Below are 16,693 nucleotides of genomic sequence, written 5' to 3'. Positions count from 1 at the left end.
TTCATCACATGATGATATGGTCATTTACAGTAATCAATTATTTTGTATTTTTGAATGCTTCAGTTGATGTTGCACTACTGTTTTATACTCTTACTGTACTATTAACATTATTATTTGCTTCTACTTAAAAAAAAAACAGAGTACTTCTTCCACCACTGGCACCACCACGTTATAGCCCAGCGTTTTGTTTCTCTCTGCAGTGAGCAGCCCCTGCTTAGTGAAGAACGGAGGCTGCTCTCACCTGTGCCTGCTGTCCCCAGTGAAGCCCTACTACCAGTGTGCCTGTCCCACCGGAGTCCAGCTGCTGGACAACAACAACACCTGCCGAGACGGTGAGGAGGACCACCCGCCGTACCCCACACACACACCATACCACCACGCCCCACACACACACCATACCCACCACACCCCCAGATCCAGTAGAATCAAGACAAGTCATTTTATGCTTGGTTGCGCTGATGATGTCCTTGTTGCTAAATCTACAGTTGATTTAGCAACTGTAGATTTAGCAACAATGACATCGTCAGCGCAACCAAGCATAAAATGACAAAAAATCTTATGATAGCCTATTTAGATGACAAAAATATGACTAAGACTAAATGGAATTTTATTCACATGACTAAAATTAAATCAAAACTTGCTGTTAACACATTGAGTGCCAGGGTTTTTTTAAAACAGGGTACAGTCAGTGCCTGGATTTTTAACAATTTTTTAACCTTTTTCAAGTAGTCACAAAATATTTTCAGTGATCACCGTCCTCCCGGTGATCCCCTCATTACACACATAGAGGTCTCGTACAATCGAGGGAAAAACATTATAAACATTCGGTAATCCGTTCCATAGTTGCAGCCAGTTGAAAATAGTTGAAAATAGTCAAAAATACATAGTAAAAAATAAAGTACACAGGAGCCGAGATACAGGCTTTTGAAGTCATAAGTTAACCAGGAAGTGGATTAAAGTCTAAATCTTCGAAAAATGATATCTCCTGGTGCTGTGAAGGAAAAAAAATATATATATTTTTTCCAAAAACGGTTATAACTGTTTTTGGCACACCTCGTTTGGATTATGAAAAACGGCCCGGACCGTTTTTGGCACTCAATGTGTTAAAATGAACACTGGTGATTTAGTTAAAGGACGACTTCATCCATTTTCAACTTATCTTCACGTAATTGGTCCTCACTAATGCTCATGATAGTATGGTGCCATGTTGGTCTACTCATCAGACTGTGTCTCAGAGGAGGGCTGTGGACAGTTGTGGACGTCGATGGGGAGTCCTAGCTAATAGAAACTGCAGGCAATTCTATTCCTGGAAAGTTAGCATGCCATAATAGATGCCATAGTTCTCACGTTAATACAAATCTAAATACAAAATGTTTTCTGAAGTGTCCACGGCCCTCCTCTGAAACACAGAAATAGTACCATTTTATCATGAGCATCAGTGAGGACTAATTATATGAAGATGGTTAAAAATGGGTGAAGTCATCCTTTAAGTCATAGTCTTTTGAATACAATTTCATTTAGTTTTTGATGTATTTTTGTCATCTGAAAAGTTTAAGTGTATTTTGGCAGGCCGTAATGGCTGATTTTACACTTGGTTGCATGCTGAAAATAGCCGATCTACAAGCTCACAACGTGTCGCAGCGCGGCGCGTTGTGAGCTTGTAGATCTGCTATTTTCAGAGTGCAACACCCGAGCTCAACCAAACATAAAATGACTTGTCTTTTAGTTCTACTGGATCTCTTCTCCACTAGTTGTTGACGAAATTGTCAATCATATTTAGTCTTAGTTTTAGCCATCATAGCCTAGTCGACCAGCATTCTTCGTCACCGACAAAATGAACACTGCTCCACGTGTGTATGTTTTAATGTTGAGGCCTCATCTAGTTTTGGTTTTAGTCAAGGCCGTTCCTTTGCTTATCTGGTGTCCAATGCAGATAAAGTCAAGGTGCTAGCCAGCCAGGGGGGGGTTCCCTGTGTGAGTTCTCTAGCCCAGTGGTTCTCAAAGTGGGGTCCGGGGACCCCCAGAAGTCCTTGAGGGGGGGTTTCATGCGAGGTGTTCTGAGTGTCTTGTGTTTTTTAACAGTTTTGAACAATCTGGGAAAAAAACGGAAAGATCTTGAATAATTTAGGAAGAAATTAGCACAAATCTGCTCTTATGGGAGGTCTTTGACATGACAATGTTTGAGAAGAACCACAGCTCTAGCCGTCTCTCTCTCTCCGTCTCTCTCTCTCTCTCTCCATCTCTGTGAGGGGGTGGGGGGGGGGGGGGCGGGGGGCTGACCAGCTGAAGGTGGTGCAGGCTGACCTGTGGTCTCCATGGCAACACCACTCCACTCGCTGCCTGGGATAGCTGTGTGAATCCAAGCCCCTGGCTTTTTTTCTCTCTCCCTCTCTCTGTCTCTGTCTCTGTCTCTCACACACACACACACACACACACACACACACACACACACACACACACACACACACACACACACACTCTCCCGATCTCTGTCTTTTATTTACATTTTTTGCTTGAGTTCCCCCAGTCAACAGAGCGAGGCTAGCAGCAGCAGAGCGGGGGAGGGGATCACATGCTCCCCCTGCACACACACACACACACACACACACAATGCCCCCATTCACCACGCTGGCTTTTTAACCATTTCAGCGCTTGGTCGGTGGATTCTCATTTCCACCCCCCCCCCCCCCCCCCCCCACCCCCCTTCTTAAATCACACACCATCCAGTGGTTTGGTTTTGGCCAGACGTTTGGGGTCCAGCCCTCACCCCAAAAGCCCCCTGACATCAGGGTTACATCTGGCTATTGTTAGCCTACCTCCCCTCCCTCCCCTCCCTCCCTCCAGCCACGTCTTCTACCCTTTCTGGGACCCCCGATGTGACCTAACCCCCCCTCCTCGTCCTCCCCCCCCCCCCCCCACCCCACCATCCACACCAGACAATGCTAAGTTAGGGTCTTTTAAAGCTTTGCTAAAGAGTGGCAAATTAGTCGTTGCCTTTGTGCCGCCCCTCCGCTGCACAGCCTCCTGGGTTAGTTCCAGTGTTGCAGACAGAGGACATGACGGGTTCAAGGCTGTTAATGGCCTCCGCTGAACGCCACACAGCCACGGTGGATTAACCACACCAACCCCACATGTCATGATAGGCCAACGCTTTGGCGGAAAGTAGCAGATCTGCAAGCTCTCAACTAGGCCTGTCGCAATTATTACGTATTCGTCTAATTGCAATTATTTGAGATAATCGCAATTGTTTTGTCATAATCGTTTCCATGTTGAAAAATTTTCATACATTTTAAAATATAGAAAAAGCAGAAATGGCAGATCTACAAGCTTTGTGACGCGTTGTAAGCTTGTAGATCAGCTAGTTAAAATTGTTTGCTTTAAAAAAACATATATTCAAAGATTTGCACAAATTTACATGATTTTTCAAAAATTACCAATCTACATGTATGTATATACGTATATCTGCAATTTTTTTATAGCCAAAGACATCTAAAATGACACAGATGTTTTCCCGGTTTTAATGGGTTAAAGATGTCTATCCAAACTCAAAACCAACCAGGAGGTCCCCAGCTAAATTTGTAATAGCGTCACAATCAGTATAACCACTTCATCCATATTTTATACTTTGGCTATTCAAAAATATTGAAAATGGACTATTTTGAAAACAAAAATATTAAAAACAATATCTAAATCTCTTCTGGGGGTCCCTGGCACAAAACATTTTCAGATGGGGGGTCCGTGGACAAATATGTATATCAATTTGGGGGTCCTTGACACAAAAAAGTTTGAGAACCACTGCTGTTAACAATCTTGTTAATAAAGTATTCAATGATAATAATAATAAATCAATCAATCTACTCTCTCTGCACCCCCACCCCTCCAGGCGCCACCCAGATCCTGCTGCTGGCCCGGCGGACCGACCTGCGGCGCATCTCGCTGGACACGCCCGACTTCACGGACATCATCCTGCAGGCGGACGACATCCGCCACGCCATCGCCATCGACTACGACCCCGTGGACGGACACATCTACTGGACGGACGACGAGGTCAAGGCCATCCGCCGCTCCTACCTGGACGGCAGCGAGGCCCAGCTGGTGGTCACCTCTCAGGTAAAGGGATGGGGACTATGACCGGAGACCCTCAGGGCTCTATGCTAGTCCCTTTACTGTTTTTGCTCTACGTTAACTATGTAGCTTGTAGATCGACTATTTTCCCCCACAATACGGATGCCGGGGTTTGTAAGTGGTTAAAGTAATACCAGCAACCTCTGCTGGTCATTACCGTCACTGCAGGTCTTTCGTTTATTCCTGCATTACCCAGAATTCCATTTGTTTTCACCGGAAGCGTTTCAAAAAGCGTTCTTTTAATTGTTTTATACTATCTATGGATCGTTTCTCTTAGCCAGTGGAGCATTAGTTACCGTGAGCTGTGTTTTCTTTTGCTGTTGATCTTCAAATCCTATAATGTCTTAAAAACAGCCTGAGATTCCTTTTTGTTATTAGCGTGGTAGTTCCTGGCCTAACAGGAAACCGGTGCGGTAGTTCCTGGCCAAACAGGAAACCGGTGCATTTCCGTTTTCTGGCCGGATGATGTCATTTTCGCGGGAAGGGCGGCCTGCCACCGTTTCAATAGAACATATAATAGAAAAGGCTTTCGGGGGTGAAATTCATGGAGTGGGTGTTGTGAAACAAAAAGATATACAATTTAACTTTTTTTTTTTTTTTTAAAGTTACCTAGTATTACTTTAACTGCTATTCAAAACGTCACAATTAATTTACCGTAGAGGTTAAATAATAATCGTGATTTAAAAACAAAACAAACTTTATTCAAGTTCAATGGAAATGCTAAAAATACTATTTTGTAATCCAGTTGAAGAGCCTTGCAGACAGAGAACCTGCAGCCTACATGGGCGTTTAAACATGTAGCTTTGATTTACTTCCATAGACATTATACTTTTTGTTTATTTGTATCTATAAAAACATTATTGGCTGCTGTATTATTTTGTTTTGAAAGGCAGAAACTGTTAAAAAATAATAAAACCTGACTGTGACATTCTCTTGTGATTTTATACATCCATAGTGTTGCGAAATAAAGCCTGATAATCATGATAATTGTGAAACCCTGATTATTCATCTCACTTTTAATCCTTAATAATTCGTGCCCCCCCCCACCCCGGCAGGTCAACCACCCGGACGGCATCGCCGTGGACTGGATCGCCCGCAACCTCTACTGGACGGACACGGGCACGGACCGCATCGAGGTGACCCGCCTCAACGGCACCATGCGCAAGATCCTCATCTCCGAGGACCTGGACGAGCCCCGAGCCATCGTCCTGGACCCCGTCGCAGGGTAATGTCGTTAAGTTCTTCTGTGTGTGTATACTGTATTAGACCACTGTTTCGCAAACAGTGGGTCGGGACCCATGTTTGGGTTGTGGACCAATTTTTATGGGTCGCGAGTAAATGTCCCCTTTTTTCCGTTTCCTACATTAACCCATTGAGACCTGGAACGCATCTGTGTCACTTTAGATTTCTATGGCTATTCAAAAATAGCAGATATACAAGCTCATAGCGCGGCACCGAGTGCCGCGCTATGAGCTTGTAGATCTGCTATTTTTGAAAAATCTCGAAAATATTCTTTTTCGATTTTTTTCAAAAAACTGTTAGGATTTGGAAAACATTTTTAAGAATCGCCTCGGGTCTTAACACATTCCATGCCAGAGTTTAATCTCATAATGTACTCACCAGTGCCAGCGTTTTATTGTTGTTTTTTTGTTTTTTTCATGTCGCCACAGACCTCGCTAAATAAGTTAAAAGTGCGCGTTCATTTGGTTCTAAACACACAGCGGATCTGTGAGAAACGGCCAGCGAAAACAGTTTCCAAATCCGAGCCGCCATCTTGAAGATACAGCGGATCAACGCTAAACAGTGATCAGCGAGGAGAAAAACAACAACCGAGAAAATCGAGTTTTAAACAGGATCCCAGACAGGAAGCGGATACGATCGAAAAAAACGGAACCCGAATAATTCGGTTTCCGGTCCTCAAACCGGAAACGGAAATGGATCAAAAGAATTCGGAAAGTGCACCTGGGGCACTTTCAATGGGAATCGGCGGTTCGCGTAGATCTACGCGATTGGCATTCAATGTGTTAAAGGGTTAAAAAATAAAATGTATATATATTTCAAAAGATTTGAAAAAGTTTAAACAAAAAAAATTTCTTGTACTTCTCTACCATTTTTGAACAGCTGGGGACCCCCTGGCACCCCCCCCCCAGGACCCCTGGGACCGCATTTCTATGGCTGTGTATCTCCATGATCGAGAGCGATAGTTTTCCTAACGGGTGTCTTGTCTTGTCTTTTTTCTCTCTGGTCGATCCCACCACCAGGTACATGTACTGGACCGACTGGGGCGAGGTGCCCAAGATCGAGCGCGCCGATTTGGACGGCACGGAGCGCCTGGTCATGGTCAACACGTCCCTGGGCTGGCCCAACGGCCTGGCGCTGGACTACGACGAACACAAGATGTACTGGGGAGACGCCAAGACCGACAAGATCGAGGTTGGTTTTGGTGGTGGTGCATGTGTTCTCTTTCTTTCTTTCTTCCATAGGCTGTTGTTGAGGGACTGGGAAGAGAGAGTCCCACCATTTTCTGTTTCCAGTTTTTGTCCCCCTTGTAGATCTGCCTTTTTTCCCCTTTTTTTTTCACTTGAAAATGTGTGCAAATCTTTGAATATATATATATATATGCATATATATTTATTTTTTTTATTAGCAAAAGTGTTTTACTCAAATCTTTGCTTCTGGGGATCGCTGGAACAAAATATTTTGAGATGGGGGTCGATGGCCAAATGCTTTGGTGGAAAGTAACTAAGTACATTTACTTAAGTACTGTACTTAAGTACAATTTTGAGGTATTTGTACTTTACTTGAGTATTTCCAATTTCCAATACTTTTACTTCTACTCCACTACATCTCAGAGGCAAATATTGTACTTTTACTCCACTACAATTATTTGAAAACTTTAGTTACTAGTTACTTTTCGGATATAAATTATTATATTATAAAACATACATTAACCACTTTAGCCATATTTTATACCTAGGCTATTTGAAAATACGCGACGCGTTGTGAGCTTGTAGATCTGCTATTTTCAAATATGTTTGTACTTTTACTTTTGGTACTTTAAGTACATTTTGATGCCAATACTTTTGTACTTTTACTCAAGTAAATTTTGAATTCTGGACTTTTACTTGTAACAGAGTATTTTTATATTGCAGTATTGGTACTTTTACTTAAGTAAAGAATTTGAGTACTTTTTCCACCACTGCAAATGCATATCATTTTGGGGGTCCTTGACACGTGATTTGGGTTGCAACCGGAACGTTGGGCAAACCCCGGCCCCGGGAATCGAAACCGCGCCCCCCCCCGACAGTCTCCATTGGCCGAATCACGCATGCTTGAAAGGTACATAGGTTTGAGCACCACTGACATGGCAACACATGTTTTTCAGAAAACTGTTAGGATTAAGAAGGCATTTTGTAGAATCTAGAAGCTTTTGAACGCAGGAGTTTAACTTGAAAACAGAGCATCTTTACCACTTTAACCATATATATATATATAGACTTTCAGCGAACACATCCTGTATCTGCTGTCACTTTGAAAAAAACGTGACCTCGCTACAGTCGTCCGGAATGTCACAGACTGTAGCCGCCGCTTAGCAGCACAAGCCTCTCTCCTCTCCTCTCCTCTCCTCTCCCCCTCTCCTCTCATCTCTTCTCCCCCTTTCCTCTCCTCTTTTCTCCCTCCTCTCCCCCTCTCCTCTCCTCTCCCCCCTCTCCTCTCTTCTCCTCCCTCCTCTCTTCTCCCCCTTCTCCTCTCCTCTCTTCTCCCCCCTCTCCTCTCTTCTCCCCCTTCTCCTTTCCTCTCTTCTCCTCCCTCTCCTCTCTTCTCCCCCTTCTCCTCTCCTCTCTTCTCCCCCCTCTCCTCTCTTCTCCTCCCTCTCCTCTCTTCTCCCCCTTCTCCTCTCCTCTCTTCTCCCCCCTCTCCTCTCTTCTCCTCCCTCTCCTCTCTTCTCCCCCTTCTCCTCTCCTCTCTTCTCCCCCCTCTCCTCTCTTCTCCTCCCTCTCCTCTCTTCTCCCCCTTTCCTCTCCTCTTTTCTCCCTCCTCTCCCCCCTCTCCTCTCCTCTCCCCCCTCTCCTCTCTTCTCCTCCCTCTCCTCTCTTCTCCCCCTTCTCCTCTCCTCTCTTCTCCCCCCTCTCCTCTCTTCTCCTCCATCTCCTCTCTTCTCCCCCTTTCCTCTCCTCTTTTCTCCCTCCTCTCCCCCCTCTCCTCTCCTCTCCCCCCTCTCCTCTCTTCTCCTCCCTCTCCTCTCTTCTCCCCCTTCTCCTCTCCTCTCTTCTCCCCCCTCTCCTCTCTTCTCCTCCGTCTCCTCTCTTCTCCCCCTTCTCCTCTCCTCTCTTCTCCCCCCTCTCCTCTCTTCTCCCCCTTCTCCTTTCCTCTCTTCTCCTCCCTCTCCTCTCTTCTCCCCCTTCTCCTCTCCTCTCTTCTCCCCCCTCTCCTCTCCTCTCCTCTCCCCCCTCTCCTCTCTTCTCCTCCCTCCTCTCTTCTCCCCCTTCTCCTCTCCTCTCTTCTCCCCCCTCTCCTCTCTTCTCCCCCTTCTCCTCTCCTCTCTTCTCCTCCCTCTCCTCTCTTCTCCCCCCTCTCTTCTCCTCCCTCTCCTCTCTTCTCCCCCCTCTCCACTCTTCTCCTCCCTCTCCTCTCTTCTCCCCCTTCTCCTCTCCTCCCCCCTCTCTTCTCCTCCCTCTCCTCTCTTCTCCTCCCTCTCCTCTCTTCTCCCCCTTCTCCTCTCCTCTCTTCTCCCCCCTCTCCTCTCCTCAGCTCTTGCAATACGCTCTTCTTTTCGTGCGAGTGCGTGTGCCAAGGCTCTGTGCTTGGCACAAAAATAAATAAAAAACGCTTGGCGTTGAAACCGGCAGAGGGTGGGAGGGACGGACGACGAAGCAGAGCCAATCACGCTGGTAATCCTGACGGATAATGGAGGCTGACGCCGCAGGGGGTCTGGAGCGAGGGGGGGGGGCTTTTATCGGGCCGTCTGCAGCAGGCGGACCCCCTGCAGCGTAGCGGCGGGCGGACAGCTTTTAGCTGCTCCTCAGTCGGGGCGGCGATGGTGGTGATGGTGGCACTCGCCAGGGAGCCTCTGGCATCATCATCAACCAACAAGACCCTCCGTGGTCGCTGCCAAGGCAGACATACCCCACCACTACACCCCCCCCCCACGCCACGCACGCTCTGCCCCTGAGACGAGACGTGCTCCGAATGAAGTCCTTCCTTCCTGTGGCGGAACAAGAACCAAAAACTGACTCATTTTTTTTTTAACCCATTGAGACCTGAAGCCGATTCTACATGTCTCCTAAATCTCAACAGTTTTCTGAAAAACGTATGTTTCTATATCAGTGGTGCTCAATCTTTTTCATGTCGAGGACCCCCAAAATGATATTTATTTGGCCACGGACCCCCATCAAAATATTTTGTTCCAGGGACCCCCCAGAAGCAAAGATTTGAGTTAAAAATGTTCGCTTTAAATATATATATATTCAAAGATTTGCACACATTTTCACGATTTTTCAAAAATAGCAGATCTACAAGCTCGTAGCGCGGCACTCGGTGCCGCGCTATGAGCTTGTATATCTGCTATTTTTTAATAGCCTAAAGTGTAAAATAATGCTTTTTTAGCTCAAATCAAAAAATGACACGGTTCCAGGTCTTAATGGGTTAAAGGCCTTTTCAAATGCACTCCCGCATCCTCACAAACACCAAATTAGGCTGTCCTGTTTGATTCAGTGGTTATTTTAGTTGTGATATAAACCTCTTTTTAATGACCCCCCCCCCCCCCCCTCTAACATTGTTATCAGCCGTAGAGTACTAAGCATCAGAACTGTACTTTATTTTGACTTTGAGAATCTGAGCTCTTTGCGGAACTGGTGAATAGAAGACAGACTTGCCGGAATAAATCCCAGATCTCGATCTCGCACAGTAAGTGTCGATTTCTGTCAAGAAACCCCCCCCCACCCCCTCCCCTCGTCCCTTAACTCCCTCGTTAGCTTCGACAATTTGCCAATCCAAACAGCTTGCGTCCTCCTGTGCGGCAGCGTGTCAGTCATGTACAGGGGGTCCCCGGGCCGGCCCCGGTCGTCCCCCCCTCTCGGCAGCGCTGGGCGGCGAGGCACCACTTCCTCCGCGCTGCGCTGCTCGCCACATCAAAGCTCTTCCCTCCCCCACCCCGCTTCTCAGAAAAACGTAGATCGTTAAATGTCGGCACTTTAAGGGGTGTTGACAGGTCAGCCCGGGACAAACTTAGGGCCTTGTGTTGACCAGGGGGATTTGGTACAGATGTAACATGCAGGGTGGGTGGGGGGGGAGTGGGGGGGGGCAACATGCTGCTAGCTCCCTGTTCGCGGGCCTCTCCACTTTCACTTGATCTGCTCTGTTCACTACTTAACCACTTAAACCCCAGCATATTGTGGGGAAAGCTTCCGCTGTTGTAAGCTTGTCCATCGGCTATTTTCAGTGGAAGCTTTCCCCACAATAACGGAAAACCGAAAAGACCCTAGTATTGAGCCCTGAGGGACTCCGGTTACCCATAATGGGGTTTAAAGTGGTTAATAAAAAGTTTTGTTTATTCATGGAATTTGATTTGATGGAGTTCTTTAAAAATATATTTATATTATATATATATATATATATATATATATATATATATATATATATATATATATATATATATATATATATATATATATATATCTTTTGAAATAACTTTAGAAAACTGTAGGAAATAAAAAAAGGGATATTTACTCATGACCCATAAAAATGTGTCCCCCGACCCAATGTTTGGGAAGCACTGCTATAGAACGTATGAGGATGTTTCAGTAGCCTGGTGATGGGTGGGTGGGTGGGTGGTGATGGGATAAAGTCGGGGTAGGTAGGCTGGGCAGGAGGAGGGTATAGTGGGGTAGGTAGGTAGGTAGGTGGGGGGAGGAGGTGAGGCACAAGAGGGCAGGCTGGGTTTGTTCACTTGGGTTTTCTGAGCAGAACTGGGTTTTTGCGGCGGGAGCCCACATCTGGTTCCGATTGTGGCCTCCACTCTGCACTGCGGTCTGCTCTGTTTAGAATAGACCCAGAATGTGAAAGCCACACCGCACTGCGGTCACTACTCCCAACCCTGAGTAGACCTTCTGGCTGAGGCCATCTCACTGAGGATGGAAACTTCATTTTATATTTATATATATATACACTCTGCTGTGTGTGTGTGTGTGTGTGTGTGTGTGTGTGTGTGTGTGTGTGTGTGTGTGTGTGTGTGTGTGTGTGTGTGTGTGTGTGTGTGTGTGTGTGTGTGTGTGTGTGTGTGTGTGTGTGTGTGTGTGTGTGTGTGTGTGTGTGTGTGTTGCACGATTCTTGCTCAAATGTGAATCACGATTTTCCTCCATAAGAATTGAGATCACAATTCTCACACAATTCTCTTGTAAATATAAAAATATTAAGCAAAAACATTTTTTTTAATTGAAAAAGAAATCGTCATAATTTAAAATCGAGATCGCATAGGTGTCTGAATCGAGATCAATTTTCGATTAATCGTGCAGCACTAGTGTGTGTGTGTGTGTGTGTGTGTGTGTGTGTGTACTTGTGAGGGCCAACTGTCCCCACAAGTTGTAGAATTTGAGAAATAGCCATTGTGAGGAGTCTGAGGATAATTTTTTCCTTATCCCTCGCAAGATAGATTGTTGTTGTTTTTGTTTTTTTTCGTTGAAAAAGATCTGTAGAGTTGAGGCTTTCAGTTGGTAAAAGATTCAGGTTAGGATTAGACATTTAGAGGTTAGCTTTAGGGGTTGTGGTTAGAGCTATGCCTGATTGCGTTCTGAGCTTGTAGATCGGCTAGTTTCAATGCCGTCCTATAATTTTGATGTCCTCACAAGTATAGTAATACAAAGGTGTGTGTGTGTGTGTGTGTGTGTAGTATTGCTCCAGTGTGTTGATCATGGAATGGACTCAATAGCAGTTATACAGGCGCTTGTTCATGAGATTTTCCTATAAAAATAATGAAATGAATTCAGTTCTTATAATTTCTTATAATTTCTCACATCCTTCTGTCATTTCTTTCTATGAATTAGAGTTTCACACGTAGGTTGTCAGTACATTTTTATGGGTTGCAAGTAAAATATCCCCTTTTTTTCCCGTTTCCTACATTACATATTTTTTTCAAAAGATAGTAGGCTGACAGGAAATGAGGAGAGAGATGGGGAGTGACATGCAGCAAAGGCCGGGACTCGAACCCGCAACGCTCTGTCAGGCTACTTTGGCGGAGGGGACCAGCTGTCCCGTTTTTGAGCGTTGTCTAGAGCAGTGGTTTTCAACCTTTTTCATGTCAAGGTCCGTTATTTTTTTCAGCATTTGAGCCACGGACCACCATTCAATGAGATTTAGCCTCTCGGACCCAAAACTTGCTGTATTGATGTTGGTAGAACTTGGTACCAATAGGAGAGATAAGAGGCAGACGTTGATCAAAATAACAATTATTTAATTAACACATTGACCGCCAGAGGTTAATCTCATAATGTACTCACCAGTGCCAACGTTTTATTGTTGTTTTTTGTTTTTTTCACGTCGCCATAGACCTCGTTAAAATCCTTAAGATTGAGCTGTGCACTGTTTGTATACATCGCGGAGATCTCCCTGCGTCTACCAGTGAAAACCACGTGTCAAACGGAGCCGCCATGTTGTAGTTAGAACGGTTTATGTTAAACAGTGATCAGCGAGGAGAAAAACTACAATCGAAGAAAATGGCGATTTAGTGTGCGCTTTAGAATGGAGGCCGACGGGATCGGCAAAACGTGATCCCGAATAATTCCATTTCCGGTGGTGTTACAATGAAATGTGCCGTATAGAAAATTGAAAAAAAAAAAAAAAATCAAAAAGGATTACGCTAAACCCTGAGGAAGACTGTATTGTCGAAACGTTGGTTTCTTTTCATTCTAAATAAACTTTCTGCATCGTGGCTAAGAGCTGTGCGGCCTCATCCTTGTCAACATAATAAAAAAGTGCCACATATCGTATCAATATTGTGAGCCCAATATCGTGTATCGTGAAATTAGTATATCGACACACCCCTAGTGCATATTGTTTAAATTGATGCTTGGTTCTTGGTTTACCTGGTCCTAAGTGTCCTAAGGTACTACACTGTCTCTCTTTACAGTGGTGTAAAGTAACTAAGTACATGTACTCAAGTACTGTAGCCTACTTTAGTACAATTTTGAGGTATTTTTGCTTTATCAGAGTATTTCCAGTGTTCAGTACTTTTACTTCTACTCCACTAGGCAAATATTGTACGTTTTACTCCACTACAATTATTTGAAAACTTTAGTTATTTTGTAGATTTTTATTATTATTACAAAACATACATTAACCACTTCAGCCCCTATATACATTTCGGCCATTTGAAAATGGCAGATCTACAAGCTCACATTTTGATTCCAATACTTTTGTACTTTTACAAGTCAATTTAGAATTCAGGACTTTTGCTTGTAACAGAGTATTTCTACAATGCAGTATTGATACTCCAATGTAAGTAAAACATTTGAGTACTTTTACCACCACTGGTTATTGTCTTGCTTATTGTAAACTCTGGATAAGAACCTCCTGCTAAACGCCTAGATTGTAGATTATTTGAGTATTTTTGAACTTTACTTTTTGTTATGCACCACCCGTTGAAATGTACTTAGATGTGTGTGCTTGGATGGCATTTTATATTAAACCACCATGAAAGAGAGAGTCACGCTCTGTTAATGTAACTCTAATGGATCAATTAGCACATTTTACTGGGTGGCGCTCGTCTGCTGTTCAAGGAGTTTATTGTCTCATGTAGCGTCGGTTCCCAAAGTGGGGTCCGGGGGACCCCCAGGGGTAGTTAAACAGGTATGAGGGTATTGAGGGCACTGTCCCTTTTGATTGATTATCTTAAATACCAATCCCATTGATATTTGCTTAACCCTGTCTTCTACCCTGAGACATCCCAAGCTAGCAAAGTGTGTTGGAATTTGGTGGGTTCATGGGCTTAACCCATTAAGACCTGAAGCCGATTCTACATGTCTCCTAAATCTCAACAGTTTTCTGAAAAACATATGTTTCTATATCAGTGGTGCTCAATCTTTTTCATGTCAAGGACCCCCAAAATTATGTTTTTGGCCGCGGACCCCCATCAAAATATTTTGTTCCAGGGACCCCCAGAAGCAAAGATTTCAGTTAAAAATGTTCGCTTTAAAAGTATATATATTCAGAAGATTTGCACACATTTTCACAATTTTTCAAAAATAGCAGATCTACAAGCTCATAGCGCGGCACTCGGTGCCGCGCTATGAGCTTGTATATCTGCTATTTTTGAATAGCCCAAAGTGTAAAATAATGCTTTTTAGCTCAAAAAATGACACAGTTCCAGGTCTTGATGGGTTAAGGCCGAGTAGTACTAGTAGTCATGTCAGTTTGTTTTGGGGGCGTCTGAAGCGTAGTTTTTTTGTGACATGTGACGTGTTGGAGAGTGACCCCCGCTGCTGTACAACACGGCGGGACATTTAGTAAGACGTCAAGAACTTTTGCTCGGCGAGAAGGGGAGAGAGAGAGGGAGAGAGAGAGAGAGAGAGGAAATGTGGCGGCCATATGTGCCGTTGTCGGTTCGCTCCGGGCTGCTGCTTCTAATTAGCGCCACTGAGAATGCTTGCTGCCAGGTTGCTGGGGCTCTGGGCGCGTGCACGTGCGTGCGTGCGTGCACGCTCGCTCACGCACGTCCACGGCGGTCGCAAGACAACAATGTGGAAACTCAATCAGAGTTATAGTTAACAAAGTGGTTCCCAAAAAAAGACGTTAGCTTCAGACCCAGAGGAGAAATGATGATGTCATCGTCGTCGTCGTCCCCCCTTTGGGACCCAAACTAGTGAAAATAGCCGATCGACAAGCTCACACCAACGCTTCGCGCAATTCCGAAGGGTTGTGAGCTTGCAAGATAGGCAAGCTCACAAGGTGTTTCTTCTTTGATTTGATATATATATATATATTAAATTACTTAAAGTTTTTTATAAAATTTGTTTTAATTGAGATTTTACTTTTTTTATTTAAAAAAAGTATAATTATGATTTGAAAAAGAAATGTAGCAAAACGAAAAGAAAAACATAAAAATGGGTCCCAGACCACTGTTTGGGAACCACTGAGCTAACATCACCGTTTGACACACACACGCGCGCACACACACACACACACACACGTGCACACACACACACACACACACACACACACACTCTTTTAACCCTGTAGAAGACAATGGCTTACGTTGTGAGCTTGTAGATCGGCTATTTCTGGCAAATGTGGTTAAAAGACTAGCCCCCCTCCGCCAGCATATGGATGCTGCTAGGGTTGTAAGTGGTTAAAAGACTAGGGGCCCCCGTCCGTCCGTCCGTCCGTCCAACACCCTGGGAACAGGCTGTTAGCAAGGATTTGTGGTTTGGTGTTGGAACGGGTCTCTGGGTTTGGCCTCGGTGCCGTTGGGGGAAACAATGGAGAGCTTTGCTAACAGAGCCGCCACTGTTTACAGTGCAGTCCTCAGGTGGCTCTTTGCGTGACGTAAAAAACGAGACCATAATTGTAGAGCCAGACGCTATCGCCTCGTCTGACTTGTGACATTTTAGCCTCGCGTCGAAGGTTTTACGACCGCAAACGTTTTGAAAGCGAGGGTCCACCAAAACCCCCAGTCCCATATGATCCACGTTTAGCCGTGACCTCCCTCCGTCCGCTGTGGGGTAGGAGGTGATTATTTTTAGCATTAGTAGTTTGATGTGTCAGAAATTGAAGCAGCTACTATTGTCAGAGAGACAATGTTGCGTTTTTTTTGTTTGTTATGCCTTCTTTTTGAGAAGCACTTGTCCACCTTTCTGACCCATGGTTCTGTGTTTGTGTGCGTCATTCAGGTGATGAACATGGTTGTGTGTGTCATTCAGGTGATAAACATGGCTCTCTCTCTGGGTGTGTGTCTCATTCAGGTGATGAACATGGACGGGACGGGCCGCAGGGTGCTGGTGGAGGACAAGCTGCCTCATATCTTCGGCTTCACCCTGCTGGGAGACTTCATCTACTGGACGGACTGGCAGCGCCGCAGCATCGAGCGCGTCCACAAGCACACGGCCGAGAGGGAGTTCATCATCGACCAGCTGCCCGACCTGATGGGCCTCAAGGCCACCTACGTCCACCAGGTCACCGGTAAGCACAGCGCGCACAGTGTCCTCCACAGATCACTGCAGCAGGGCCCTTTTTTCACTGATGAAAACGAAATAAAGTCTAAATAAACTACACTATGAATGATGACTAAAACTATGACCAAATATTTCGTCAACAAGTACTAACTAGACTAAAATGTTAGGGAGGGACTAGTGGACAAGAGATCCAGTAGAACTAAGACATGTCATTTTATGCTTTGTCGTGTGTGCGAGTCGCCCTCCAAAAATAGCCAATCTACAACTACAACAATAGATCTGCTATTTTCGGTAGCCGGTCTACAAATCAAGCATTACGACTAGGGGTGGGCGACAGGGAAAAATATCATATCACCATTCTTTTTGTATGTTATTTTTAGGATTATTATTATTTTCGTGTGTGT

The 16,693-nt window shown here is 44.9% G+C and overlaps 1 protein-coding gene across 1 annotated transcript in view; it reads left to right on the top strand.

Moving 5' to 3' along the window:
* Positions 1-16,693, top strand: part of lrp6 (low density lipoprotein receptor-related protein 6) — a 105,296-nt gene that overhangs the window by 46,764 nt on the left and 41,839 nt on the right. The window contains exons 5-9 of the mRNA XM_080421294.1: positions 201-332; positions 3,884-4,110; positions 5,181-5,350; positions 6,387-6,558; positions 16,080-16,296. Coding sequence (XP_080277420.1) covers positions 201-332; positions 3,884-4,110; positions 5,181-5,350; positions 6,387-6,558; positions 16,080-16,296 — 918 coding nt within the window. The remainder of the gene's footprint in view (positions 1-200; positions 333-3,883; positions 4,111-5,180; positions 5,351-6,386; positions 6,559-16,079; positions 16,297-16,693) is intronic.

The sequence above is a fragment of the Gymnoscopelus braueri genome, assembly GCF_963280865.1.
Source record: "Gymnoscopelus braueri genome assembly, chromosome: 23".
NCBI lineage: Eukaryota > Metazoa > Chordata > Actinopteri > Myctophiformes > Myctophidae > Gymnoscopelus > Gymnoscopelus braueri.
The sequence above is the reverse complement of the archived record's forward strand: the minus strand, read 5'-3'. Positions and strand labels throughout refer to the sequence as shown.